Raw genomic sequence first — 24,776 nt, 5'->3', positions numbered from 1 at the left:
TTGATAATTATCAGTTTCTGAATTATTAGCAAATTTTCAATGGAATATTTATTTCTCATTAATATTTTAATTACTGATAATTATTAAACATTATTTCCTCTATAAAATGGTATCAAAACGCTAAAAGGATGATACAAAATTTGATATTTGATCACTTGTTACAACAAAACCACAAATCTATGAAAGAAAGCTGCAGAAATGTAATATACTGGGGCTGCCGCTATAAAACATTTTTATTGTCAAACAATAAATGACTTTGTTTGGTCAAAAAAATAGTAAAAATTGCAGATCAGTGTTTCCACAATTGCCAAATCATCAGGGTATTTTCATTTAGGAGCAAAGAAACCAGAAAATAGTCAAGCTTAAGAGGCTGGAATCAGAGAATTTAGATGTTTTTTCTTGAAAAATTAACTTAATTCTGATAAAAGTCGATGCTAAATTGAACAGTTGATGATTAATTGATACATTGTTGAATCAGAATTATTACAAAGCATGAAATATAGATAATTTTACCGTTTTTTTCTTAGCAAAAAAACATATCTTAGTCACAAATAATTTCAGTATTCATATAAATGGCATAAAAGCAAAAAAGTACTGGTTAGCCTCTTGAAATCTAGTCGATATTGGTTGAAAAAAAAAAGCAATTTAAGGTGGAAGAACTGCAGATCTTGTGTGTCCACTCAGAACATTAATGACTCAAACCTGAGTCAGCATCTTCAGCTCTCAGGCTGCAGGACTGAATATTAAAACGCTCCATTAGCCGGACAGCAGGATCTAAGCTCTCCTTCCTCACCAGCATGCTGCCGTAGTGTCCTCGAGCAACGACGACCTCAGGATACCTTCACCGTCTGCCGAGGAACGGTTTCCAGAAAGCGGCACATCTGGGCGCTTGAATGGAAGCTTTCTTTGCGCAGTGCAGCCCACTCCAGCCCGCCCACTCCAACCATCAGCACAGGTTTACTACTGAACTGAACCGTTGGCTCAACACCAGCACACGGAGCAAAACATATCCCATGGCTGAGGAGCTGCTTGGCATGCTGTCTGAGAAACCAGAGAGAGCTCCTGAGCCATTTTTATGAGCATTCTGAAGCTACGATATTAAATTCGCATCAACATTTGTACCCTTTAAACAGGGAAGAATGCGCTTTTCATTAAACTGCATCCAAAGGAGGTAAAGAAAACACGGCAGAGGCTTTTTAAAGTGATCCTGCTTCAGAATCTGTGCAAGTCTCCATCGACTTTAATACATAAATCCAAGGGAAACACTCGACTCAGCACTCGTTCACGTCCTCCTCTCACATAAATCTAAGAGTGGGCGTTCTCAGGAGGCGATGACATCTTTGAAATATCTCGAAACATAATTGTATTTGCTCGTGAAGCCAGAGGGATTAATATTGATCTTCGATGAAATGGAAAAACGGTTTCGGACTCTTTTTTTTTTTTTTTTTTGGTTTTCGAGCAGATCCTGAAGTTTTCCTCATTTAGTCCTGGACATCAAAATAATCTATTACGGGCTCTTCTTTAACCATCTTGGACCAGGCACTTCCACCGGCAGCTCTAGGAGGAGAATTGAGAAGGAGATGAATTAAATGCAAGAAGAGGAAGGCTCTTTTTGGCTCTTGTAGGAATCAAGACTCTTTAACTCTCCTGTTGTCCTCATTTACAGGCACCAAAAAGTATTGTGTCTGTGTCTGAAAAATATCCAAAAATTCAGCAAAAAAAAAAAAATCCCCCAAAGTTCTGAACATTTGCAAATCCTTCAGGAAAAAATTCCAATAATTCCTGAAAAGTTTCCCTTAAAAGTTGTATTTAAAATAAATCCCCCAAACTTGGCGAGAAAATTCCTGTAAATGTTTTCAAAAAATGAGTAAAAAAAATCATCCAAAAAAATCCTAAAAATATCTAAAGTAATTGCAGCTATGTCAGTAAAACTTCTAATATTTTCTTTAAGAACATTCACACACACACAAAAAAGTTGAACCAAAATCCAGCGAAATTAGCTGGATTTTGGTAGATTTTTTTGTGAATGTTCTTAAAGAAACATTTTTAACATTTCCTTTTATCTTTTTATTTTTAGGATTTTTTTTGGAAGATTTCTACTCATTTTTTGAAAATATTTACAAGAATTGTCTTACCAAATTATTATTCTTTTTAAATAAAACTTAAAGGAAACTTTTCAGGAATTATTGGAATTTTCTTCCTGAAGGTTTTGCAAATTTTCAGAAATTTGGGGAAATTTTTTGCAGATTTTTTTTATTTTTTTCAGACAAGGAAACAATATTTTTCGGTGCCCGTAAATGAAGACAACAGGAGGGTGAAGAAATATTCTTAACATTTCTTTTTTTTCCCCCCCCACCAAAAAATGTTCAAAGATTTCCCAAAAATGTTGAAGTTTCACTGTGAAAATAGATTCTATTTCCCACATTTTCAAACGAGGGTTAACCACAGACTTACTTGCTGCTGTGCTGCTTGATGTGAGCGATGGGAGGAGGCGCTCTTGCCGTCGTCTCTCGCTCTATCAAAGATGTCAGGGTTGAGTTCGGGCAGGCCGACTTCCCCCTGCGAACAATCCAGACACACAGACACATCCTCAAAGCCACAATCAGCATGTACATGTGTGATAAACGTGTGAATAGATGTGGAAACGGTCCTACTTGTGGGCGGTGATGACCACGTTGCGTTTGGGCTCGCTGTCGTAGCTCACGCTCTCCACGGCGTAGACCTCGGCCAGCTCGTGGATGATCTTCCGGTGTTCTCGGTTCATGGGCGGGAAACAGTGGCTCCTCTTTGGCTGTTTTCCCTGTAGACATCAGTAATGGACGTCCATTAGAGTATTAATACATTTCATTCTTCAATAGGCGGCTTTCTTTCTTTCCTCCAAGGACGTTACAGTGTTGGACAATTATTAATTTGTAGAAACATATACAAGTCTGGTAGGATGTCAGTGTTGTTGCTGACACTCCAAAGCAGCAGATGTGAAGTTCAAAATGGGCCTCTGCAGTGGCATATTTTGTTATTTTTCACCACTGTACTGTAGCTTTCATATATTTTCTAATTCAGGGGCACAGTCAGGAACCTCCAAAGCAGTGCAACACAAACACATATGTCCTTTTACAGACTTCTTCTAGTTGTTACTCGTGCTTCATCTTAACTCTCGTGTCGTCCTGCGGGTCAGATTGACCCGTTTTAAAGTTTGAAAATGTGGGGAAAAAAATGGTTTCACAGTGAAACTTCTGATGTCCACGTTTTTTGGTGGAAAAAAAAGAAATGTTCAAAATGTTTCTGAAGAACATTCACCAAAAAATAAATAAATCTACCAAAATCCAGCAAATTTCACTGGATTTTGGTTGATTTTTTTGTGTGAATGTTCTTAAAGAAAATATGAGAAGTTTTACTGATAAATATGTAAAGACAGTACTGAACATAAGTGGATTCAAATAAAAAAATACTGCTATAACGACCTTGAAAAAAAAAAATCATGATATGGTGCATATTCTTTATCATTACGACACCCCTGTCTACTTACATTGGCTTTTTATTTATTTTGCAGGTGACCCCATGAGCATCAGCAATATTTAACTAGATCATCTATCGTGCAGTTTCAGAAAGGAACCTAATGGACCAACATGACAATACCGGGTCCGAAAAGCTTGTGTTTTCTGTTTTGTGGCTTTCACAGAACGCTGACCTTCCGCTGATCCAAAACCGTTGGAATAAAGCGGAACATCGATTGTGAGCCAGGCCTTACTGCCCGACATCTGTGCCGGCATCACTAATGTTTCTGTGGCTGAACAGAGCAAATCCCTGCAGCCAGGGTCCAAATCATGCCTTTCAGGCCTACAAACCACTGTGGAAGCTGTTGCAGCAGCACAATAAGGATTTTATACAGGAGTTTGAAGAATATACTTGTGAGCATGTTGTATGCAAGGCCTTCTTTCTGCACTCTGGGTCACTTTGCACATCTAATCTGACTTTTTATAGCAGAACACAACACAGAGGAAACAACAACTGGCATCAAATTGCTCCACTTTCTCTGTCAGAAGGTAGTTAGAGAGTATTACAGCAACATTTCAGTAGAGACGCAGATTTAATAACCTTGTTTTTGGGAAAGTCAGAGCCCACACAAAAGACCAAGGTTAAAAAAATAATAATAAAAAGGCAGCACAGTATGCAGCAATTTCAAGACTTGAGGAAACACGTTAAAACATTTCAATAAGCAGACTTCAGAGCAGCACGGCTTTGATTTATGATCCAGTGCTCCATAAAGAGATTCAGCTAGCGATAAACAATCCTTTACATTTGCAGAAAAAACCAAAGCAACAACGACCTTGACAGCCTCACTCCTGAGAGCCTCAAAGCATCGAACAAAGCTGGGGAAAAAAAACGGAATAAATGGAGCCTATGTTTCTGACTGCCCCGCGAGGTACCTACTAATTTATTCTGGCTTAGAAACAGCTACTAAAGAGGCTGCCTCGTCCTGTCAGAAATCTACAAGCAGCCGCTGGAGGAAGTCCACTGGAGGATTGACGGAGCTCAAAAATAGCTGAATATACAACAACTGGGTCAGAAAATAATATGAAGATGATGTAAGCTGTGGGTGTAGCGGCTAAAAGTTAAAGGCACAGCTGAAGTCCCCGTCAGACTCTTCTCTATTAATCTGACAGTTAAAGTCTGAATGAACACATCAGTCACTTTTCCGTCAAAGTCAGAACTGTACTCTTATGAGGTTGGACCTGTTGACTATGGATGAATCAATATGGGTTTTCCAGGGTCGAGGCAGATTATTGCTGTTCAAGAAAGGCAGACAACCGATAGCCGGAACCATCATACATTAAATTTCCTGCTGTCTTCTTTTACAGGCACCAAAAAAATACTGTTTCCGTGTCTGAAAATAATCCAGAAATTCAGCAAAAAAATTCCCCAAATTTCTGAAAATTTGCAAAACCTTCACAAAGAAAATTCTTTACAAGTTTCCCTTGAAAGTTTCATTTAAAGCCATGATGTCAGTCCATCTATCATTTTCATTCTGTCTCCCTCACCCTCTCTTAACATTAGTTTTTCCAGTTAACGATATATTCCAGGGTCTCTTTCCTTATGATGCGTCCCAAAAATGTTACTTGCCATTTCTTTATTCTGTTCAATGGTGTCTAATAATTTTAAAACATCTTCTCTGCTTATTCCGATGCTGCAGGAAGTGCAAATGTCGTGCTCTCTTGGTCACTTTAGTGTTCATGTCTACACAAAGTGATGAGAAACACTAACAGACAGACAATGCCGTTACTTTAACAGACTGCTATATCATATATTTTTATGATTCCAATCACCCTATTTATGTGTTTATAGCGAGACAGACATTCAGCTATGTACAGGTAAAAGCCAGAAAATTAGAATATTTTCATAAACTTGATTTATTTCCGTAATTGCGAACAAAAGGTATAACTTTTACATTATATGTAATCATTGCACGCAGACTGATGCACTTCAAATGTTTATTTATTTAATTTTGATGATCATAGGTGGCAACAAATGAAAATCCGACATTCCGTGGGTCAGAAAATTAGAATATTACCTGAGGCCAATACAAAAACAGGATTTGTAGAAATGTTGGCCAACTGAAAAGTATGAACGTGAAAAATATGAGCATGTACAGTACTCAATACTTGGTTGGAGCTCCTTTTGCCTCAATGACTGCATTAATGCGGCGTGGCATGGAGTCGATCAGTTTCTGGCACTGCTCAGGTGTTATGAGAGCCCAGGTTGCTTTGATAGTGGCCTTCAGCTCTTCTGCATTTTTGGGTCTGGCATTCTGCATCTTCCTCTTAACAATACCCCACAGATTTTCGATGGGGCTAAGGTCGGGCGAGTTGGCTGGCCAATTGAGTACAGAAATATCATGGTCCTTAAACCAGGCACTGGTAGATTTGGCACTGTGTGCAGGCGCCAAGTCCTGTTGGAACATAAAATCCCCACCTCCATAAAGCAGGTCAGCAGCAGGAAGCATGAAGTGCTCTAAAACTTGCTGGTAGACGGCTGCGTTGACCTTGGATCTCAGGAAACAGAGTGGACCGACACCAGCAGATGACATGGCACCCCAAACCATCACTGATGGTGGAAACTTCACACTAGACTTCAGGCAACGTGGATCCTGTGCCTCTCCTGTCCTCCTCCAGACTCTGGGACCTCGATTTCCAAAGGCAATGCAAAATTTGCTTTCATCAGAAAACATAACTTTGGACCACTCAGCTGTAGTCCAGCTCTTTTTTTCCTTAGCCCAGGTGAGACGCTTTGCGCGCTGTTTCTTGTTCAAAAGAGGCTTGACACGAGGTATGCGGCAGTTGAAACCCATGTCTTTCATGCGTCTCTTGGTGGTGGATTTTGAAGCACTGACTCCTGCAGCAGTCCAGTCCTTGTGAATCTCCCCCACATTTTTGAATGGGTTTTTTTTCACAATCTTCACCAGGGCGCGGTGATCCCTGTCGCTTGTACACTTTTTCCTACCACAGTTTTTCCTACCCTTTGCCTCTCCATTAATGTGTTTGGACACAGAGCTTTGAGAACAGCCAACCTTTTCAGCAATAACCTTTTGAGTCTTGCCCTCCTTGTGCAATGTGTCAATGGTTGCCTTTTGGACAGCTGTCAAATCTGAAGTCTTCCACATGTTTGTGTAAGCTTCAGAACTGGACTGAGAGACCATTTAAAGCCCTTTGCAGGTGTTTTGAGTTAATCAGCTGGTTAGTGGGTGGCACCAGGTGTCTTCAAACTTGACCCATTTCACAATATTCTAATTTTCTGACCCACGGAATGTCGGATTTTCATTTGTTGCCACCTATGATCATCAAAATTAAATAAATAAACATTTGAAGTGCATCAGTCTGCGTGCAATGATTACATATAATGTAAAAGTTATACCTTTTGTTCGCAATTACGGAAATAAATCAAGTTTATGAAAATATTCTAATTTTCTGGCTTTTACCTGTAAATGGATTTGATACTTGTCTGATATTTGATGCTGCCCACAAAAACAGCAGAATCAATGTAAAGTTTATCGTCAATATATTTTAAAATATATTGAAACTGTGTTGCTGCCAAACACACCCTAACAAGAAAGAGCAAAAAATGAGATAAAACTGTCAATATATTGGGAAAAACAACTACTGTATTTGTAAAACTCCACTAATAAGGAAGGAAGCAGCCCATTAAAGCAAATGATGCAGCACATAATTGAACTGCTGATGAGATAAGCAGTACAGGGTTCAGCAGCTTCATGCATATTTTGTCAGAATTAGGGCTCATGAATAGTTTATTGCAGGTTTGTTGTTTTAGAAGGTTTTCCTTTCAGATGAAACAGCCTTGTTGCTATGACTCAGGCTTAGTGCAGACAGTCTTGAAAATGCAATGAGCATCCTTAGGGAGCAGAACGAATCGACATCAATCAAATATTGATGAGATGCTGCATTACGTTGAGTGCATAATAGATGCAGCAGAGAGACAAGCGGCTAATAAAATGCTGAACTTGTAAGATGTTCTAGTACTGAAATGCTCAGCAACAAACATCAGGTGTTGATAGTTTTTGTTGCTCAAGAGCAGTGTGTTCCCGTTACAACCACTAGGGGGAGCCTCTCATTAGAGACAGCTCTCAAATTAACATCTCAGATCAACTGTTGGGACCATCAAGCTAGAAAAATGCATGCAAGTGATCGTCATACCTTATTGGCAAGCTCAACAAGATTCTTGATCTCCTCTTCCACCTCTGTGACAAATTTCAGGTCTTTTCTGAAAGACAAACGGTAAAACGTTGCATTTTTAGTGCATTAATCACAACTAAATTTGAGGGAAAACTACACAAAGTAATGGCAGTTTTACATGACCATAAAAAACAAAGAGAAGAATCAAAATCAGACCGGGCGTCCTCTTTGAGGCTGTCGCTGTAGACGGAGGTTGAGCGAACGTTGAAGGGGTCGGATGATGAGTCTATCTGTAAAGCCTCGGCCAAACGCCTGTTTCTTTCCAAAGTGGCACATTCTTGATCACACTGAAGGCTGAGAAACATTAAAAAAACATCACATTTTGAAGAGGAATGCGATTCACACCTCATTTATTTCAATTTCTACTGAGATGTGACTTAAAAATAGGATACGGCTCATTTCTGAGTTGCATTTGAAGCTGCTGTAAACCACTGAAGGTAATCCTGTGTTTCAAGTATTTAAATATCAAAGCACAAACAAAAGAAATAAGTCACAAGTGGCCATGAAATTTAACCTTACGAAGGACAATATTTAAAAAACATTTCATCACTGATTAGGGGCTAAAGCTGCATGATCCCAGACCTCATAACATGGATCATCTTGAACTAATTGAGCATAAAAATCACTTTCAGCAAACATTTTACTTCCTGACTTCGACAGCTTTGGCTCAAACTCTTGATCGTTCATTTCCTCCATTACTCTACCTCGTCTGTTTCAGTTCCTTCTTAGTGAGCAGCAGCCCCATGTCCATGGAGTCACCGAGCTGCATGTCAGACAGTTTACTGGCCATGGCGATGGCTGCATACCTGCAAAAACACAAGTTTTTTTTTTTCCCAACTGCAACTCAATCAAAATTTAAAAAAAAATCAAAATCAAAACAGGAACTGACCTCTGATATGAATTGGCTGCTTCTGCACAGACTACAGTTTCCTTCCTTCGACCGCAGTCACACTGTAGTGCGACCTGTGAGCGACACAAAGGATTAGATTCCACTACTGAGGAGACATACGCTGCTGAAAAAAATGCCTTTGTGAGCAGACAAAAATGTTGCTTTTCGAAAGCTTGCGAGAGGAATTCCTGCAGCTGTGAAAGGTCTCATTGTTTGTGGAGCTCTTGAGTTTGGAGGGCTGCCACAGACATATTATTATTTCATCCAAGTTAACCATTTATGACAGTTGCACTGCGTTACAGAAGATGTCATCAGCCGCCTTCATGCAGCCAAAGTGAACACAGGGAACACACAGCTGGACGGCTGAACAGAGATGTGCCACACTCATGGAATCGGTTTTATTCAGTAAAAACATTTTCTCATCATGGAAATAAGTTATTGCGGCGAGGAGAAACTTTTGATGGTGGGAAAATATGCCTCAGCTCCCCGTGAATCCAATCCTGAGAGTAACAAAGACCATCTGCACAAACTTTGTAACCCATTTTTCAGCCAGTGGAAGTGCAGCTGTTCTCAGTGCTGTACCTTGGCAGTGCAGGTGGTGCGTGGGCAGCTGCTGCCTTTATGACAGGGAGCGGAGCACGGGTGGCCGCAGTCTGGACGAGGCAGGATGCAGGGCTGCTGGCAGCTGCCTTCTGCCAGGCACTCGCCCCGGTGGCAGATCCGTCTGCAGCGGTGCGTTTCACAGGGCAGCATTTTATTACACGTCAGGCCACAAGAAATGTCTTGCAGATGACACGGGATGTTGCTGCGTTGCTGCGAGTCAAAGACAAGAGCGTCACGTTCATTGCAAGAATAAAACATAAACAAATGATGAAAATTTACAGGATCGGACGACGTTACCTCATGCTTTCCCATGCACCATTTCTGAGTGAGGTAGGTGCACGGTGGACACTTCTCCTCACTGTGGCAGTTGTGAAACACTAAATCAGAGGCAAATGTTGGGAAAACATTCACAATGACTGTGTTTAAATCCAATTCAATTCAGTTTTATTTATATAGCGTCAATTAGAGGTGAAACTGTCTCAAGACGCCTTACAGAACCCGTATGCCTGAACACCCAGAGCCCTAAGGCGACAGTGGAAAGGAAAACACCCTTTTAACGGGGAAAAAACCTTGAGCAGAACCCAGCTCTTTATGTGGGGGGACCCATCTGCCTGCTGGCCGGCAGGTTGAGGGACAGAAGAGGTAGAGAGGTAGAAGGGTGGAGAGGGGGAAGGATGGGTGAAGAGGAGGGTGGGGAACAAGGAATATATAACACACAACTGGATACATGTATTATAAACTAGATGATACACACAAAGTAGAAGCTAACATAGAAAGCGATTCATAGTTTACTGTTCTGGTGTACGGCTCTGGCATTAAATGTGCTGCACATATAGCTGGTAGTAAAAATCAAGCAGTATGTAGTGTTTAGCTGCAGTATTTATTGTCATTATCCTACCTGGGTGTTCACACTCATGTCGTCTTGTACACAGGTTCTTGCACTCCGGTGGCTTCGTTCCACAGGCGATGGGTGGGTACAACACAGAGAGCCCACAGTGACACGTCAGCTCGTCAAAACCTACAAAGAGAACAAATCGTGACACATTGGACGTGAGCGCCAAGCACAATACCACAAAGAGAAAAAAAAAAACACACACACTAGAAGAAGTGACATAAAATCCACTAACTAGATCTTTTTCAAGGACAGAGTCATTTAACTATGCGGTACTTCTGAGACTTGGGACGTAAATTCAACACAGTTGGATGAGAGAAAATGACTGCAGGACTCACTGGACTGCCAGCAGGGTTCACAGTTTCCACGGTGACAAGGCTCCTGGCAGCGGTGGAGGCCACAGTTGAGCTTGTAGCCACAAATCAAGTGGCACTTGTGCTCCACATTCTGGATGGACAAGGACAAAAAAATAAATTAAACAACAGCATCACCCCATATGGTTGAGTGCCTCCCTCATAAATAAACAATTTGCACCAAATATAAACTTTTGACACTATTTTGTGTCACTTCCAGACGGTACAAAGTCGATTAAAAAGACTAAACTGGAGGCAGAGCTACAGTCTGGCTGTTGTCTGGAGATGATAGCAATCAGTCATGAACAATACTAACAAAAAACTTTAATATTTAAATTATAAAGTGGGTTTCTTGACTATATCCTGTTTCAGAAAACAGGCTTAAAAAGAGAAAAGTGATGAAGAGGAGGTATAAGCTGTATCTCTCTTCTATCAGCATGGATGATGTGTGATTGCTGGACAGGAAAACGGACGAGCCAACAGCCCTGGGGAGAAAGACGTCTTGCAGATCCACAATTCAATTCTTCCGATTTAAAAAGAGAGCATTTTACAAAGTCTACGTCATTGGTCTACCGGGACACTTTAACCATCCATGTGTCACTCATTACACATGTCTACTAGACAGCTTAATGAGAATTGTGGATATCTACAGAGGAATTACATCTAGTATTAAGACCAGATTTGATCTCTACAGTTTATTTCTGACCTGTCTGAATTCTAACTTAAGGTATCTTTCATTTCCTTCACTTCAAGATATCAACGTTTTCAATGATTAAGTTTGAACTAGTCAAAATGATGTTCTATACATCTTAAAGTGGAACTCTGTACAATCAAAGTGCAATCAAAGATATCTTGAATTAGAGTTTTGACCAGAGGACATGACGTTGCAGATATTTGTAGTTCTATGAGAAGCTGGAGGTGACTTGCTTTTCAAACAAACTATGCAACTGTAACTGCACATGACAGGCAGTTTCAGCGTCATGTCAGAGCAGCTCGAGGACAAAATTCTCGTGTCTAATGTCTAATAAACCAAGCTCTTGCTCTCCACTAACTCCTTGCTGATGAGCTCTTTCTATTTCACAGCATTTTCTAATAATATCACAGCAGCTGCCATTATTTCTGCTAACTCTGTCCAATTACTTTCTTGGACCAGTATCCAATGGGAAGCTTGACATGATAAGAGTCATAATGACGACTGAGATATCCGTAACTAATGATCTGACAAGTCATAACTGAATCACAGATATTCATAACTGTAACTAATCAGCATGACATGACAGATATCTGCTACAAAAATTCTCATCACAGAGGAACTATGACTAGTCCAAACGGTGTAGTTGTTATCTGTCATTTTAAGTTATTAAATGTTAAAATTGGTTGCGATAGGCAGCTGCATGTGATTCCAGACCACATGCTCATCTTTTCTTATGTTGTATTTCGTGTAATGTTACTAAATTGTACAACATTTTTATATACGAGCAGCTTCCCTGTGGGGTTACAGAAGTTAGTCTGTTTTGTGATAACACATAGCGCTTTAGTGTTTGTAATGTGTGCTTCAGGATTATAAACAATCACGATCAGGCCCCTCAGAGCTTCACTGAAAAGAACTTCAAGAGAGCCATTTCATAATACAAGACGCTCTCTGTAGTGCACTTGATGCAGTTATTTAAAAAGTTAATAGCCTATGACTGATGAAATTGAGAAAAAAAGTCGCTGTTCCCTACTGCTCTGAAGGAGAAAATCAAGTACGAGTTCTATAAACCTCACAAGTAAACACAGGGACTTTCAGAGCTTTTATTCTAGTCAAGCTGGACAAGATAGGGTGCCTTCTGGAGGAACAAAACACAGACGCAGCTGTGTGACAATGCTTCACAACCGCATCTTAAGTGGCTCAGCAAGTCACAAAGCTGTCACCACTAAAAACGCTGCTGGGATCTGAGCTTCCCCTCCATCATCACATTATTGAGCGCTACAGGAGATAGGCTTGTTTTTGTGCTCGATTCTGCAGAACACTCACCACACAGCAAAGCTCGCCACACTTGTGTCGGCCACAGGAGCGTTTCTTGCTGCAGCGCTTCTCACAAGTGAAGACGAGTTCATCTGGAGCAAAATGAGTCGGAGGTGAAACTCAAGACAACAGGTCAGGCAGGTGGGGTCGTTATAATCGACTCATTTCACGCGAATGTGTTGAAATCTCACCTTCTTTTTGGATTTTGGCACATGGCACCTCCTGAGAAATAAAGATACGAGTCAAATCTTTGGCGTTTGAGGCACTGCAAGGACAAAATAAATGCTGTGCTGGTTTGTCTGCCCACCTTCGTCTTGGAGCCACATCTGCACCTGACAGTGGAGGTCAGAGAACAGGGTCCACAGCTGCCCTCGTGGCACAAGTTCTCACACAGATGGATGGTGTCTGAAATAGCACAAGTTCAATATCTCCGTCAGACCGTGAGGGGGCTCAAGATAATGCACATCCTGTTTGCACTCGCACAACAGACCACAGAGAAGGCATTAACAGCAGATTCTTTCTTTTAAAAAAAAACAAAGACGATGGATGAAAAACAACACAAAAATACACAAATATGAGCACTGGGTCCAAATAAAGACAACATCAGAGATCAATTTTATTCCATCATGACGTGTTGTAAAATATGCCGTAGTGAGAAATCTGCACACCAAAAACTCTTCGGTCTCAGGGCTTAATGAGACATGATGGAAAAGCATGAAGTCTTTAAATTTTGACAAATTAAACTTGACAACCTGACATTTTGCTGGTTTCTTTTTGAGTACTCTGAAGATTTTAAATGCTCTGTGGATTTCTGTGGGCAAAGAAGCCATCAAAATCACTCCATTAATGTGTCACCGTTTAAACAGATAACCAAGAAAGACAGTTTTAATCAGAGAACTTGTTGCTCCCAGTTCTGTTAGATCCCAGTCTTTTAACGGAATATTTTTCACATTATATATTGCACAAAAGCTTTAAGATATGTCTAGGGATGTCCAATAACATCAGTCCACTCATATTATCGACACGATATCGGCATGAAAGCGTACTATCGGTCAATATTATCGTTTTTTTCATCAAACTGTGTCATGAAGCATGTAAACAAATGTGGTTGCAGCAACAAACTTTGCTGCGCCCGACTAACAATATGTCTGTGGTTTGGATTTATTTCCAAGTGTCTCCATCAGATTTTAAACTTGCGATTTGCAAATACTGCCTTTTATTTCCATAAATTAAGCTGAAGTAGTTTACATTGTTTACATTTGAAAAGTCTTATTGCATTTGAGAATGAATCCAACAGGGCATCAGAATAAAATAAGGCATGATGTGTTAATTCCACGACAAGAGAGACGTGATGTTACCTAAAATTTGTTCAACAGCCAACATATATCGACATCCATTGATATCAGATTTAGAAATTGAGAGTTGGAGAATATCGACAAAAAAAAAAAAAACACTCTCCGCTTAAAACATCCCCCGCCGTATATATAGTGCCTCGAAGTGCAAGATAATCTATAGTGGACGATACACCAACAAAATGATACATCGTCATGACAATAAAAATAATCAGGTCAAGGTCATACACCCCAAAAGGCAGATCTACTTTACCAACAGGCTTAGTGTGCACGATATGAAAGAAATTAGTCAAGTAGTTTCTGAGATATGATCCGGAAACAAAAAGTTCTTTGAAGTGCCTCAAAATGACCTTGAAAATCAGGTCAAGGTCATACACCCCAAAAGGCACATCTACATTAACAACAGGCTTAGTGTGTGCAATATGAATGAAATCCCGCAAGTAGTTTCTGAGATATGATCTGGAAACAAAAAAATATTTGAAGTGCCTCACTATGACCTTGAAAATCAGGTCAAGGTCATACACCCCAAAAGGCACATCTATACTATACAGAGATGGCCTGGGTGCAATATGAATGAAATCCCTCAAGTAGTTTCTGAGATATGCTCCAGAAACGAAATGCGGACGTACGGACGGACGGATGAACGTGAAGACGCCAATATCCCCCTTCGTGCCTATGGCATGGCGGGGGATAATAATAAAAACAATATTGGACATCCCTAGATAAGTCACATGCTTTAGGTTAGAATCAGTTTGCATTCCTAACCTGTTTTGGTATGTAATGAGAATCTGAACATCAGCAGACATTCAAGATTCAGTTTCAGAGACTGAATGTGTCCAAAAGACAGTTACCGTCTTCTGAACAATATAAGACTACAAACTTTGTGCCTTCTTACCGCTGGAGCCACAGGCCAGGGGTTTGTTGCAGGTCTTCCCACAGGAGGGGATGGGATCAGAGCAGCTTTGCCTTTCAGAGTAGCCCAGCTCCAGGAGTTTGCTCAGCGGTGTCTGACCACAGGGACACGTCTTCACCAGGCTAGGCGAGCGTGGACACGGCTGGCACGGTCCACGGTGACACACCTGCTGACACCGGTGAGCCTCACAGTTCAACATCCTGACCAGAAAAAAACAGAAAGACAGATTGTAGTTATAACAGGCATTGTCCTGGTTGGTGAAAAGCTGGATATCATTAGAGCAGTGCAGTCAGACTGACTTCCCACATATTTTCTGACAGCAGAAATGTCCTGAACCATCAAATCCTCCTTTATCAGTGCCACAGAGGACTGAGCGAGTCGTGACCCCACAGTAGCAAACTGCGATAAATACAGAAAACAAAGTCATTACATTATTAGCTCATTTGTAACTCGCAGTGTTTACACAGAGAGGTCCTGTCAAACTCACCCTGCTGAACCTGCAGCTGGCAGGGCTGACACGTCCCACTGTGGCACACCTGCACACAGGTGTGTTCAGCACAGTTGAGAATAGCACCGCACACTTTGTCACACTGGAGGGCTGAAGCCTGACCGCAGCGCATCGGCTGACTGAAACAAGATCAGTTAATGAACATTAAAACCCTAAATAACAAGGAGATATTTATCCATCACAACCCCAAAACTTGTTGCCAGAGTAACAGGCCAGATTGACACAGTTTATACCTGTTGACACATACAGATTAAGCATGTTAAACTCTTAATTAGAAAGTTATCGAGGCTTTTTTTTTACAAAGACGTATGCTCAGCAAGCAAATCTTTATGAAAGAACATAACTAGAATGTTCTTGAGCTAATTACAATTAAAAAAGCTCAAAATCAAAGGAAACCTTTGAGTATACTTTGGCCTCTTACACCTGGCTTAAAGGCATGTTACTTGTAAAAAATTGTTTACAAAATTACCGAATTTCTCATAACTAGAAACTTAAAAACAGGCAGATCTTGAGCTCTAACTATTCATCTATAAAGTGCTTTTCTATGTGAAAATTTAAACCAAATCCAAGCTTAAAATTGGGATATTTCATCAAAATGACTTTAATCTACCTGCCTTCTTTCAAAATACACTACAAATAAATCATCTACACTCGCCAGATTCTGTAAAAAGCAAAAAATTTCCTCACAGCAACCATGAAACCATCCGTGCCTGGATAGTGATTAAACTTGAGCGGGGTTGAACTGCAGGTTGTGCTCATACACAGCAGACAGACAAGTACGAAACAAATCACCATGAAAGTAATTAAACATTGACCATCTATGGGGCCACCCTTTAATTTAGTACTGATAACCCGTTTGGACACTGAGGAAATGTTGTACATGTAGATTTCAGTGTTTCTTTTTATTTCTGTGAACTAAAAAAAAAAAAATCAAGACAATCAACTTTTGTTTTTTCTTTTCTGTTCTTTTTCTTTTTTCTTTCTGTTCGCTGCACAGAAAACACATTTGACTTCCCTCTACTTCTAGCCACTGTTCTGCTGTTTCCATAGCGATACAGGACTTTTTCTGTTGTGTTATATTATATTGCTGTGAAAAATGAGCTCCCAGTGCGGAAAAATGTGACAGGAGCAAATTAAAATTCTTAGGAACTGATTGGGGTTCAGCATGGACTGCATGGCAATAAAAAGACAGCGTCATTCTCTGTAACGGCATCTAAAGATTCAAATTTACTGCAAGCGTATGTTAGATAAATCAATACTTGCTGCTCTTTCACTGGAGAGTTGAAGCTGTGGCTTATTAACAATCAAAGACGAGTGCATCAGAACACAAGCTGCCTAAGGACCTTTTCTGCTGCCTTCCTCTTTGGTGTGTGTTTAGTCATTAGTATTCTGACTTTAGGCTGCCTTTCAAGCTGACCAGCTGAAAATGAGCCTTAATGCAAATTCTCCCTCTTTTACAGTAATTTTTGTGTCAATTAATGAGCACTGAAGCAGTCAACTACACGAATACATGAAATTATGTGAAGCAATCAAAGGTTTAGTACCTTGTCTTACCACAGATGCATGATTTCGTCACAAAGGCAGGACACTGAGGACAAGGTCCTGGATGGCATAAACTGAGAAGAAAGACGACATCGTTAAACAGAATACCTCCCCTCCTGGAGAGCACAGTTTTGGGATGAACGATGTTTAAAGTTTTAGTAAAAACATACAGCATGCTTGAAATTTTACATTTAATAATACAGGAAATCTGAAATCATATCTCCAGTTTTTCCTTCTACAGTGAACCAACAGGTTGGTCTTAACATTATTTTTTAGGCATATCTCAGTCTTCTCTAACAATGAAATCAAATAAAAACAGCAACTCCTACACTGTGAAATAACTGAGCTGCCAACAAAGTGTGACTAACTTTTTCTAAAACAGTTACACATTCTGAAAGTCACTTACTCACTCATTCCAAACAATATTTTTACAGACCATTCACCCACTGTTAGCTGACTTTGGAGTCTTTCTCAGAGTTAAATCCAGTCTCAACACGCTGCCTTAATACACTGTCATCTGAGACCACCACCTGTTTGTGTTTTAAAGGCTCACATGTTACAGGGGTGATTACAGTCCACTCCACTCCTCTTCTTCCCACACATGTCACCACAGCTGTGGGGAATCTCACTGCGCTGCCACTCGGGGTTCGTCACTTTACCTGCCAATCAAATACGGAATAAAAGGAGTTTTTTCTACTTCTGTAAATGACGTGACAAGTCTTAATCCACGTTTCTATATCATTCTCACTCAAACTTAAAGCAAACTATTGAAATGTTGCACCAAATTAAAAAAGAAAATGCAAATTATTCACATTTCCATTAACTTTTGTGAATAAAACAGGCGGTACAGTGATGTTAAAAGGTGGCGGTGAAATCTACATTACTAATAACTAGAATAAATAGATGAGAAGAAGCTGGAAGCAAAACAAGAAGTTGGTTTTGACCACTTTTCAGGCAGTGAAAGAAACAGAAACAGCTGATCAGTCACGTAAATTAAGTGCTCAGTACATCAGAACTTATTTGGAGAAGTTGTTTCTATCTATATATTATGTGCATTAGCTCTTTTTCAAAAAGAATGAGGAACCACAGCGAGTGTTTAAACCGTTTAGTGAAACAGCGATTGGGGGTTTCTGATGTTTGCCATTTTATTTAACTTTTTCTAATGCAATACTTGGACATAAAGTATGTTATGGAAACTCCCTTGATGGAGTGATAGGAGTCACTGAAAATGACAATAATCAGATTTATTATCTAAGCCAGGAACAAACAGATGACTGCTTTAAGCTGAATTATATATGGAAGCTATAGGCTATATATAAATATATATTTGCATGAATGAAACCAACACTCACCACAGAAGCAGGTGTAGGAAGTCGGGTGTTTCATTGCAACATTCTGGCAGGCTGGACAACGCCATCCTTCAGCTGACTCTGAAAAAAACAGCAGAAATTTAACATTTTTTGGACCCAAACTGTAATACTGACTATTATATAATGCAGTTTGAAAACAATATTAGGAAACTGATGAGGCCTCTGTGGCTTCAAAAGGTAAAAATGCATGAGTCATTGTTAAAGGAGCCATCTCTGTAGAGCACACATACCAGGTGTTGTCTACACTTTGTTATGCTGTGAGGCTCTATTGTGCTGCTGCCTTACAGAAAGCCACACAGGGAGCAAACAGCGAGCGTAAAAACGGGCGTTTAAAAGGGCGTACCGTCTGCCTGCGAGGCCGGAGATCGAGCCCACTTCTTGATGCAGTTCAGGTGGAAGACGTGGAAGCAGCTCTGGCAGCTCCACACCGGCGCCATGACCCGGATTACATCACAGCACACCATGCACTCGTACTTCTCCTCCGACAGCTGCTCAATCAGACAACCTGAGGGCGGCAAACACGAGAGGTTCAGGAGAGTCAGTGATCCACACAAATACCCATAATTCACTTCTTCATACATCTATATTATGTAGATCTCATTTTTTAAGTGGACTGTAAGAAAATTAATCTGCAAGGACTTCTTACATTCAAGGTTTGCGGCCTCTTAATGAGGATCTGCTGCCTTTCTTTGCCTTTAGTGACCGTAAACTGAACACAATTGGGTTTAATGCTGTTAGTCAGACAAAGCAAGCCGTTTAAAGACAGCACCTTGGACTTCTTGAAACTGTCACAGACATTTCTCACTGTTTTCGTACAGTTTTTAGATGAAAAGAAAAGCCAAAATGGTGTAGCAATAATATTACACTAAATTACAGGCGGTACACACGTGGACAAAATTGTTGGTACCCCTCAGTTAAAGAAGGAAAAACCCACAATTCTCACTGAAATCACTTGAAACTCACAAAAGTAACAATAAATAAAAATTTATTGAAAATTAAATAATCAAAATCAGCCATCACTTTTGAATTGTTGATTAACATAATTATTTAAAAAAACAAACTAATGAAATAGGGCTGGACAAAAATGATGGTACCCATAACTTAATATTTTGTTGCACAACCTTTTGAGGCAATCACTGCGATTAAACGATTTCTGTATTTGTCAATGAGCGTTCTGCAGCTGTCAACAGGTATTTTGGCCCACTCCTCATGAGCAAACAGCTCCAGTTGTCTCAGGTTTGATGGGTGTCTTCTCCAAATGGCATGTTTCAGCTCCTTCCACATATGTTCAATGGGATTCAGATCTGGGCTCATAGAAGGCCACTTTAGAATAGTCCAACGCTTTTCTCTCAGCCATTCTTGGGTGTTTTTGGCTGTGTGTTTTGGATCGTTGTCCTGTTGGAAGACCCATGACCTGCGACTGAGACCAAGCTTTCCGACACGAGGCAGCACATTTCTCTCCAGAATGCCTTGATAGTCTTCAGATTTCATCGTACCTTGCACACTTTCAAGACACCCTGTGCCAGATGCAGCAAAGCAGCCCCAAAACATTACTGAGCCTCCTCCATGTTTCACCGTAGGGACAGTGTTCTTTTCTTCGTATGCTTGCTTTTTGAGTCTATGAACATAGAGTTGATGTGCCTTACCAAAAAGCTCCAGTTTGGTCTCATCTGTCCAAAGGACATTCTCCCAGAAGCTTTGTGGCTTGTCAACATGCATTTTTGCAAATTCCAGTCTGGCTTTTTTATGAGTTTTTTTCAGCAGTGGTGTCCTCCTTGGTCGTCTCCCATGAAGTCCACTTTGGCTCAAACAACGACGAATGGTGCGATCTGACACTGATGTACCTTGGCCTTGGAGTTCACCTTTAATTTCTTTGGAGGTTGCTCTGGGCTCTTTGGATACAATTCCAACGATCCGTCTCTTCAATTTGTCATCAATTTTCCTCTTGCGGCCACGTCCAGGGAGGTTGGCTACTGTCCCGTGGGTCTTGAACTTCTGAATAATATGAGCCACTGTTGTCACAGGAACTTCAAGCTGTTTAGAGATGGTCTTATAGCCTTTACCTTTAAGATGTTTGTCTATCATTTTTTTTCGGATGTCCTGGGACAATTCTCTCCTTCGCTTTCTGTTGTCCATGTTCAGTGTGGTACACACCTTTTCACCAAACAGCAGGGTGACTACTTGTCTCCCTTTAAATAGGCAGACTGACTGATTATGAGTTTGGAAACACCTGTGATGTCAATGAAATGACACACCTGAGTTAATCATGTCACTCTGGTCAAATAGTTTTCAATCTTTTATAGAGGTACCATCATTTTTGTCCAGGCCTGTTTCATTAGTTTGTTTTTTTAAATAATTACGTTAATCAACAATTCAAAAGTAATGGCTGTTTTTGATTATTTAATTTTCAATAAATTTTTATTTATTGTTACTTTTGTGAGTTTCAAGTGATTTCAGTGAGAATTGTGGGTTTTTCCTTCTTTAACTGAGGGGTACCAACAATTTTGTCCACGTGTGTATATAATAATAAAAGGCAGTCATCAGTGCGTCAAGGTGAAGCTTTATGTTTCACTCGGTGAACCACTAGAACAAGTACAAACAGTGCTAGAGGAGTGTTTTATGTTCATATGTATGTGATGAAAAAAAGTTGGTTAGACAGACTAAAGGACTAGATGGAGAGCTTCCTAATAAATCTAATTTTGGATCATGAGCGAGTGAGGTAGATAAAAACACCAGTCAATAGGTTACAAAGTTCTACATTGTCTGAAAGTTTGAGCTAGTATAATAACCCAAACAGAAACCTGAAAGCTGCTCATTGAATCACTTCTTCAGTCTCTAAATAACACTTAATAGATTTAAAGTCTAACCTGTCTGCGTCTCTTTGCTCTTGGGCATCTTGTCCCAGCTCCTCTGAGCAGGTTTGTGGTTTTGATGGTTCGTTCTTCGCCCTCCTCTGCCCTGCTGTGGTGTGTGTCGTCCAGAGCCCCTTCCAGCTTTAAAGGCTGAATCCTGAGACGATCTGCCGTGGTCAGAGTCATCCTGGCCGCTGGCTCCCCTCTCTGAGCCCGACTCCTCTTGAGACGCCGGTTTGGGCGGTTTGATCGGACCTTGTCGTCGCTGTACGTCGGTGCGTTTCCTCTGTTGATCATCATGCTGAGACTCCGCCCTGCTGTGTTGAGTTCTTTCCCTGGAGTCTAAAGGCAGGTTTTCTCCCTTCGCAGCATTTGATCTCTGACCCTCTACTGTCGCGTTGTTCTCCTTTACATGAGAACTTCTCTCATTCTGCTCTCGGCCAAACTTTCTGGGTTTCTTCGCCTGATCGTCTTGGTCTTCACAGGTTGGTGGCACAGCTTCTCTCCGCCAGTTGGGTGCATCGGGTCCATCTGTAGAATGAGAACTTAACTGAAAGCCACTCAGAGACTTCCTACCACCACCGGATCGTCGTTGCCACGACGGGTCTGGACCCCCAAAACTCCCATTTAATCCTCTATTCCCTTCTCTCCTTCCTCTACCTCTGCCTCGTCCTCTGGCTGCATCCTGTCCCTGGTAAGGAAGATGGTAATGCTCTGCATAATTTGAATTATTGTGGTTAAACTGGGGTTTGAAGCCCTGATGAAAGTGTCCATATTGTTGAGACGGATCGTAATCATCACTGCTCAGGTTTCTGTCATTGTTGTGTCTGGGTCGCCCTCTTCTAGATTTGTGCTGATGTGGCTTTTGATGCGACGTCCCATCTGGATCGAGGTCAGGTGGGTCTGGAAGCAGAAAGAGATTGACGGTGTCACAAGTCCGAATATATGTTTACAGTGAGAACAACCAAATGTAGCTGCAGTAAATATACAGTACTACAAAAACTAATGACTATAACTTTGACATTATTTTAGATGTTAGACGTGTAGCCATCTCTCCAAATCCAGAGCTTACCCACAACATAACTGGACTGGTTATGTGTCATTTCTATCACTAACAGGTTATCAGTACTGAAAGATAATTACTGAAAAGCTCTATTTCACCAGAACATATGTAAAAAGACAGACAATCAAAGGCACCTCAGCAAAGCTTTACATTTCAGCTTGTAGTTTCAACACCACACTTTGTATTTCACCTGCAAAAACCTCCATGATCCCTAATAACTGGTGTCAGTATTGGCCATGACAAACCTTATCAGTCGACCCCTACTTTGAATAGGAATGTTCATTTTGTTTTCCCCTGTGAATAACTGTTTTGTCATTCTAAATTTAACAACAACTTCCCTCAAAGGATATCAGAGCCCAAAAGTATGCCTTAAAATTGTTATCATCTAGTAGAACCACAAACGAAAGCAAAAAAAAATTTCTTTAACACAATTTAACATTATTTAACGTAAAATTATTTGTGATACAAGAAGAGAGCAACATACTGAACCTAGCGATTGTTGCTTTTATGAATGATTTATTAAAAATTTGGATCAGAAATTGGAATCAGCCTCTTAAACTACACACCTTATGAAAACAAAATCACATAAGTCTGAAACACGTTTTGATTCTGCAGAATACGATTTAGTCCCTGTAGCACCATGACATTCCATTTAAAATGGTATGTTGTGACTAAATTTATCAAAAAAATTGCCTGTGATGTCAGAAATATTTTGATCCATTGTTGCGCCACAGTTGATCCCTCAATTTACCTTTCAATAACTGCACTTTTGTCACATTTAATATAACAATATCTCATCAAAATTACCTGTGTTCCAAAGAATGCCTGAAAGCCACTTAAAAAAATCAGACTACATACATTTGTTTTTCTACAACTTTTAATTAATCTGTCTTATTTTAGAAAGTGTGATCTAAACTGCCTATACTTTCATTATACTTCTCTACACCTAACCTTTTTTTTCCCATTTTGTTCTATACATTACTCTTACTCAGCTACTCATGCACTTTATCCAACTTGTCTGGACTATCTTTATTTTCTACTGGCCTTTGTATTTTACTTTTTACATGTTTTAAATGTTTACCTTTGCCTGTTAAAGCACCTTGAATAACCCCTCTGTATTATAAGGTGTTGTGTAATAAACTTGCTTGCTGATAGAGACCTGATCTGGAAGAATCATTAACACCAAATAAATTAAGACTAGAAAATATTGTCTACACAACTAAATTAATAAAAATGTGATTCTAAAATAGGAAACAATTTATTTAACTCTTTAAGTAGATCAACAACAAAACAGACATTTGAAATATAAAAACCTGTCATTCTAGCTACAAAGCTAAGTAGCTCCATGTTAACTAGCTGTCATTTTCATCTACATGAGGTGTGCTGTTTCACTATGACAAAGTTCACGTCCCCAGAAGTCACGTCAGCTCCGAATATCCCCATGAAACTGCATGCTAAGCTAATGTTAGCAGCTAATGTGTAATGTGTTCATGATAAACCACTAAAAGTTAATGTTAGCCAATATTAGCTAGCTAACACAAATAGCTTTACAAAATGTGACGTTGGGGAATTATCAGGTAGGTAAAGAGACTCGTTTGGTGTTGATTTAATTATAGTATTAAGAGCTTGTTTTGGCGACATTATCCGTTGGGGGAAATTATTTATCCAACGCGTTATTATCCCCCGCCTCCACGAAGTGGAAAAGGGGGATATAGGTTTGGCCTCCGTCCGTCCGTGATGAAGGGGACAGCTTTTCTCGGAAACTATTACAGCTAGGATCACGAAATTTAGTGTGTAGCTTCACACCATGGACACCTTGATCAAGTTCGAAAATGAGACCTGTACGATAATATTTAACAGAGTTATGGCCCTTGATCACTATTTTGGATATAGACTCATAGACATCACATGTGGCGGGGGATACTGATGACCATGTCGTCTTGTTTACCTGAGGAGCCCTCAGCCATTCAGTCTGAAGTCCGGCTGCTGCTTCCCTCACGGCACAAGTTTGACGCCAACAGGCTGTTTTTGGGCGAGATGACAAGCGTATCCAGGCAGTCAGCGACAATGTTCACTTTCACACCTGCGTTCTGGTCGATAATACGGATATGAACTCTTTTCCAGGCGTCAAAAATCTCCTAATGCCTTCACTCACCTTAAAAACACGAGCTAGCTGAAGGCTAACAGTGAAAATGTCAAGCGAAAGCGATGACGAAACCGGAACTTCCGGTCCGCGTTTGGAAAGTAAAGCTCACAGGCATGCAAATGCCGCCCCCCCTTAATATCAACAACTCAAATATAAATGCACATACACACGTTATAACTAATAAAAAAAAAGATTCCTAAATGTATTAAGAATCAGAAATAATTGACACTTCATTAACAATAAACATTTTAATTGAAAAAAATGTTTTAAAAATCAAATCTTTATAAATGTTCCTCTCATTTTTGGTTATATTTATGTCGGGCTGCAATGATTTGTCAATTAGTTGTCAGCTATTGTGATGTCAGTAATCGGTTTGAGTAATTTTATTCATCTTCTAAGTCTAAATTCTCCTAACCCAGCTGCTTTAATGTGAATATTTTCTGTTTTCTTTTCTCTTCCACGTCAATAAGCTAAATATTTTTGGATTACAGACAAAACAAAACATTTGTCATCTTTGGCTGATGCAAATTTCTCATTATT

The 24,776-nt window shown here is 40.1% G+C and overlaps 1 protein-coding gene across 1 annotated transcript; it reads right to left on the bottom strand.

Annotated features, from left to right (window-relative positions):
- Window positions 1–206: 206 nt before the first annotated feature.
- nfx1 (nuclear transcription factor, X-box binding 1) lies at window positions 207–24,298 on the bottom strand. The gene is made up of 24 exons (XM_051940480.1): window positions 24,246–24,298; window positions 24,039–24,112; window positions 21,043–21,930; window positions 18,519–18,680; window positions 18,158–18,235; window positions 17,359–17,464; window positions 16,808–16,879; window positions 15,243–15,382; window positions 15,055–15,154; window positions 14,738–14,955; window positions 12,798–12,895; window positions 12,682–12,712; window positions 12,500–12,582; window positions 10,468–10,576; window positions 10,136–10,255; window positions 9,535–9,614; window positions 9,217–9,447; window positions 8,635–8,708; window positions 8,450–8,551; window positions 7,902–8,039; window positions 7,707–7,773; window positions 2,655–2,800; window positions 2,455–2,559; window positions 207–1,557 (listed from the first exon to the last, which is right to left on the bottom strand). Exons 2-24 carry the CDS (start codon window positions 24,055–24,057, stop codon window positions 1,482–1,484), a joined length of 3,243 nt encoding a protein of 1,080 aa, XP_051796440.1. The 5' UTR covers window positions 24,058–24,112; window positions 24,246–24,298; the 3' UTR covers window positions 207–1,481.
- Between the last annotated feature and the right edge of the window lie 478 nt (window positions 24,299–24,776).

Source organism: Acanthochromis polyacanthus, chromosome 20, assembly GCF_021347895.1.
Source record: "Acanthochromis polyacanthus isolate Apoly-LR-REF ecotype Palm Island chromosome 20, KAUST_Apoly_ChrSc, whole genome shotgun sequence".
Lineage (NCBI taxonomy): Eukaryota > Metazoa > Chordata > Actinopteri > Pomacentridae > Acanthochromis > Acanthochromis polyacanthus.
The sequence above is the reverse complement of the archived record's forward strand: the minus strand, read 5'-3'. Positions and strand labels throughout refer to the sequence as shown.

Coding starts and splice junctions, on each gene's coding strand:
- nfx1 (XM_051940480.1), bottom strand. Junction 16,880..17,358: donor TGTAATCACCCCTGTAACAT/GTGAGCCTTTAA, acceptor CTTTCTTCTCAG/TTTATGCCATCCAGGACCTT. Junction 12,583..12,681: donor TGCCAAAATCCAAAAAGAAG/GTGAGATTTCAA, acceptor ATTTTGCTCCAG/ATGAACTCGTCTTCACTTGT.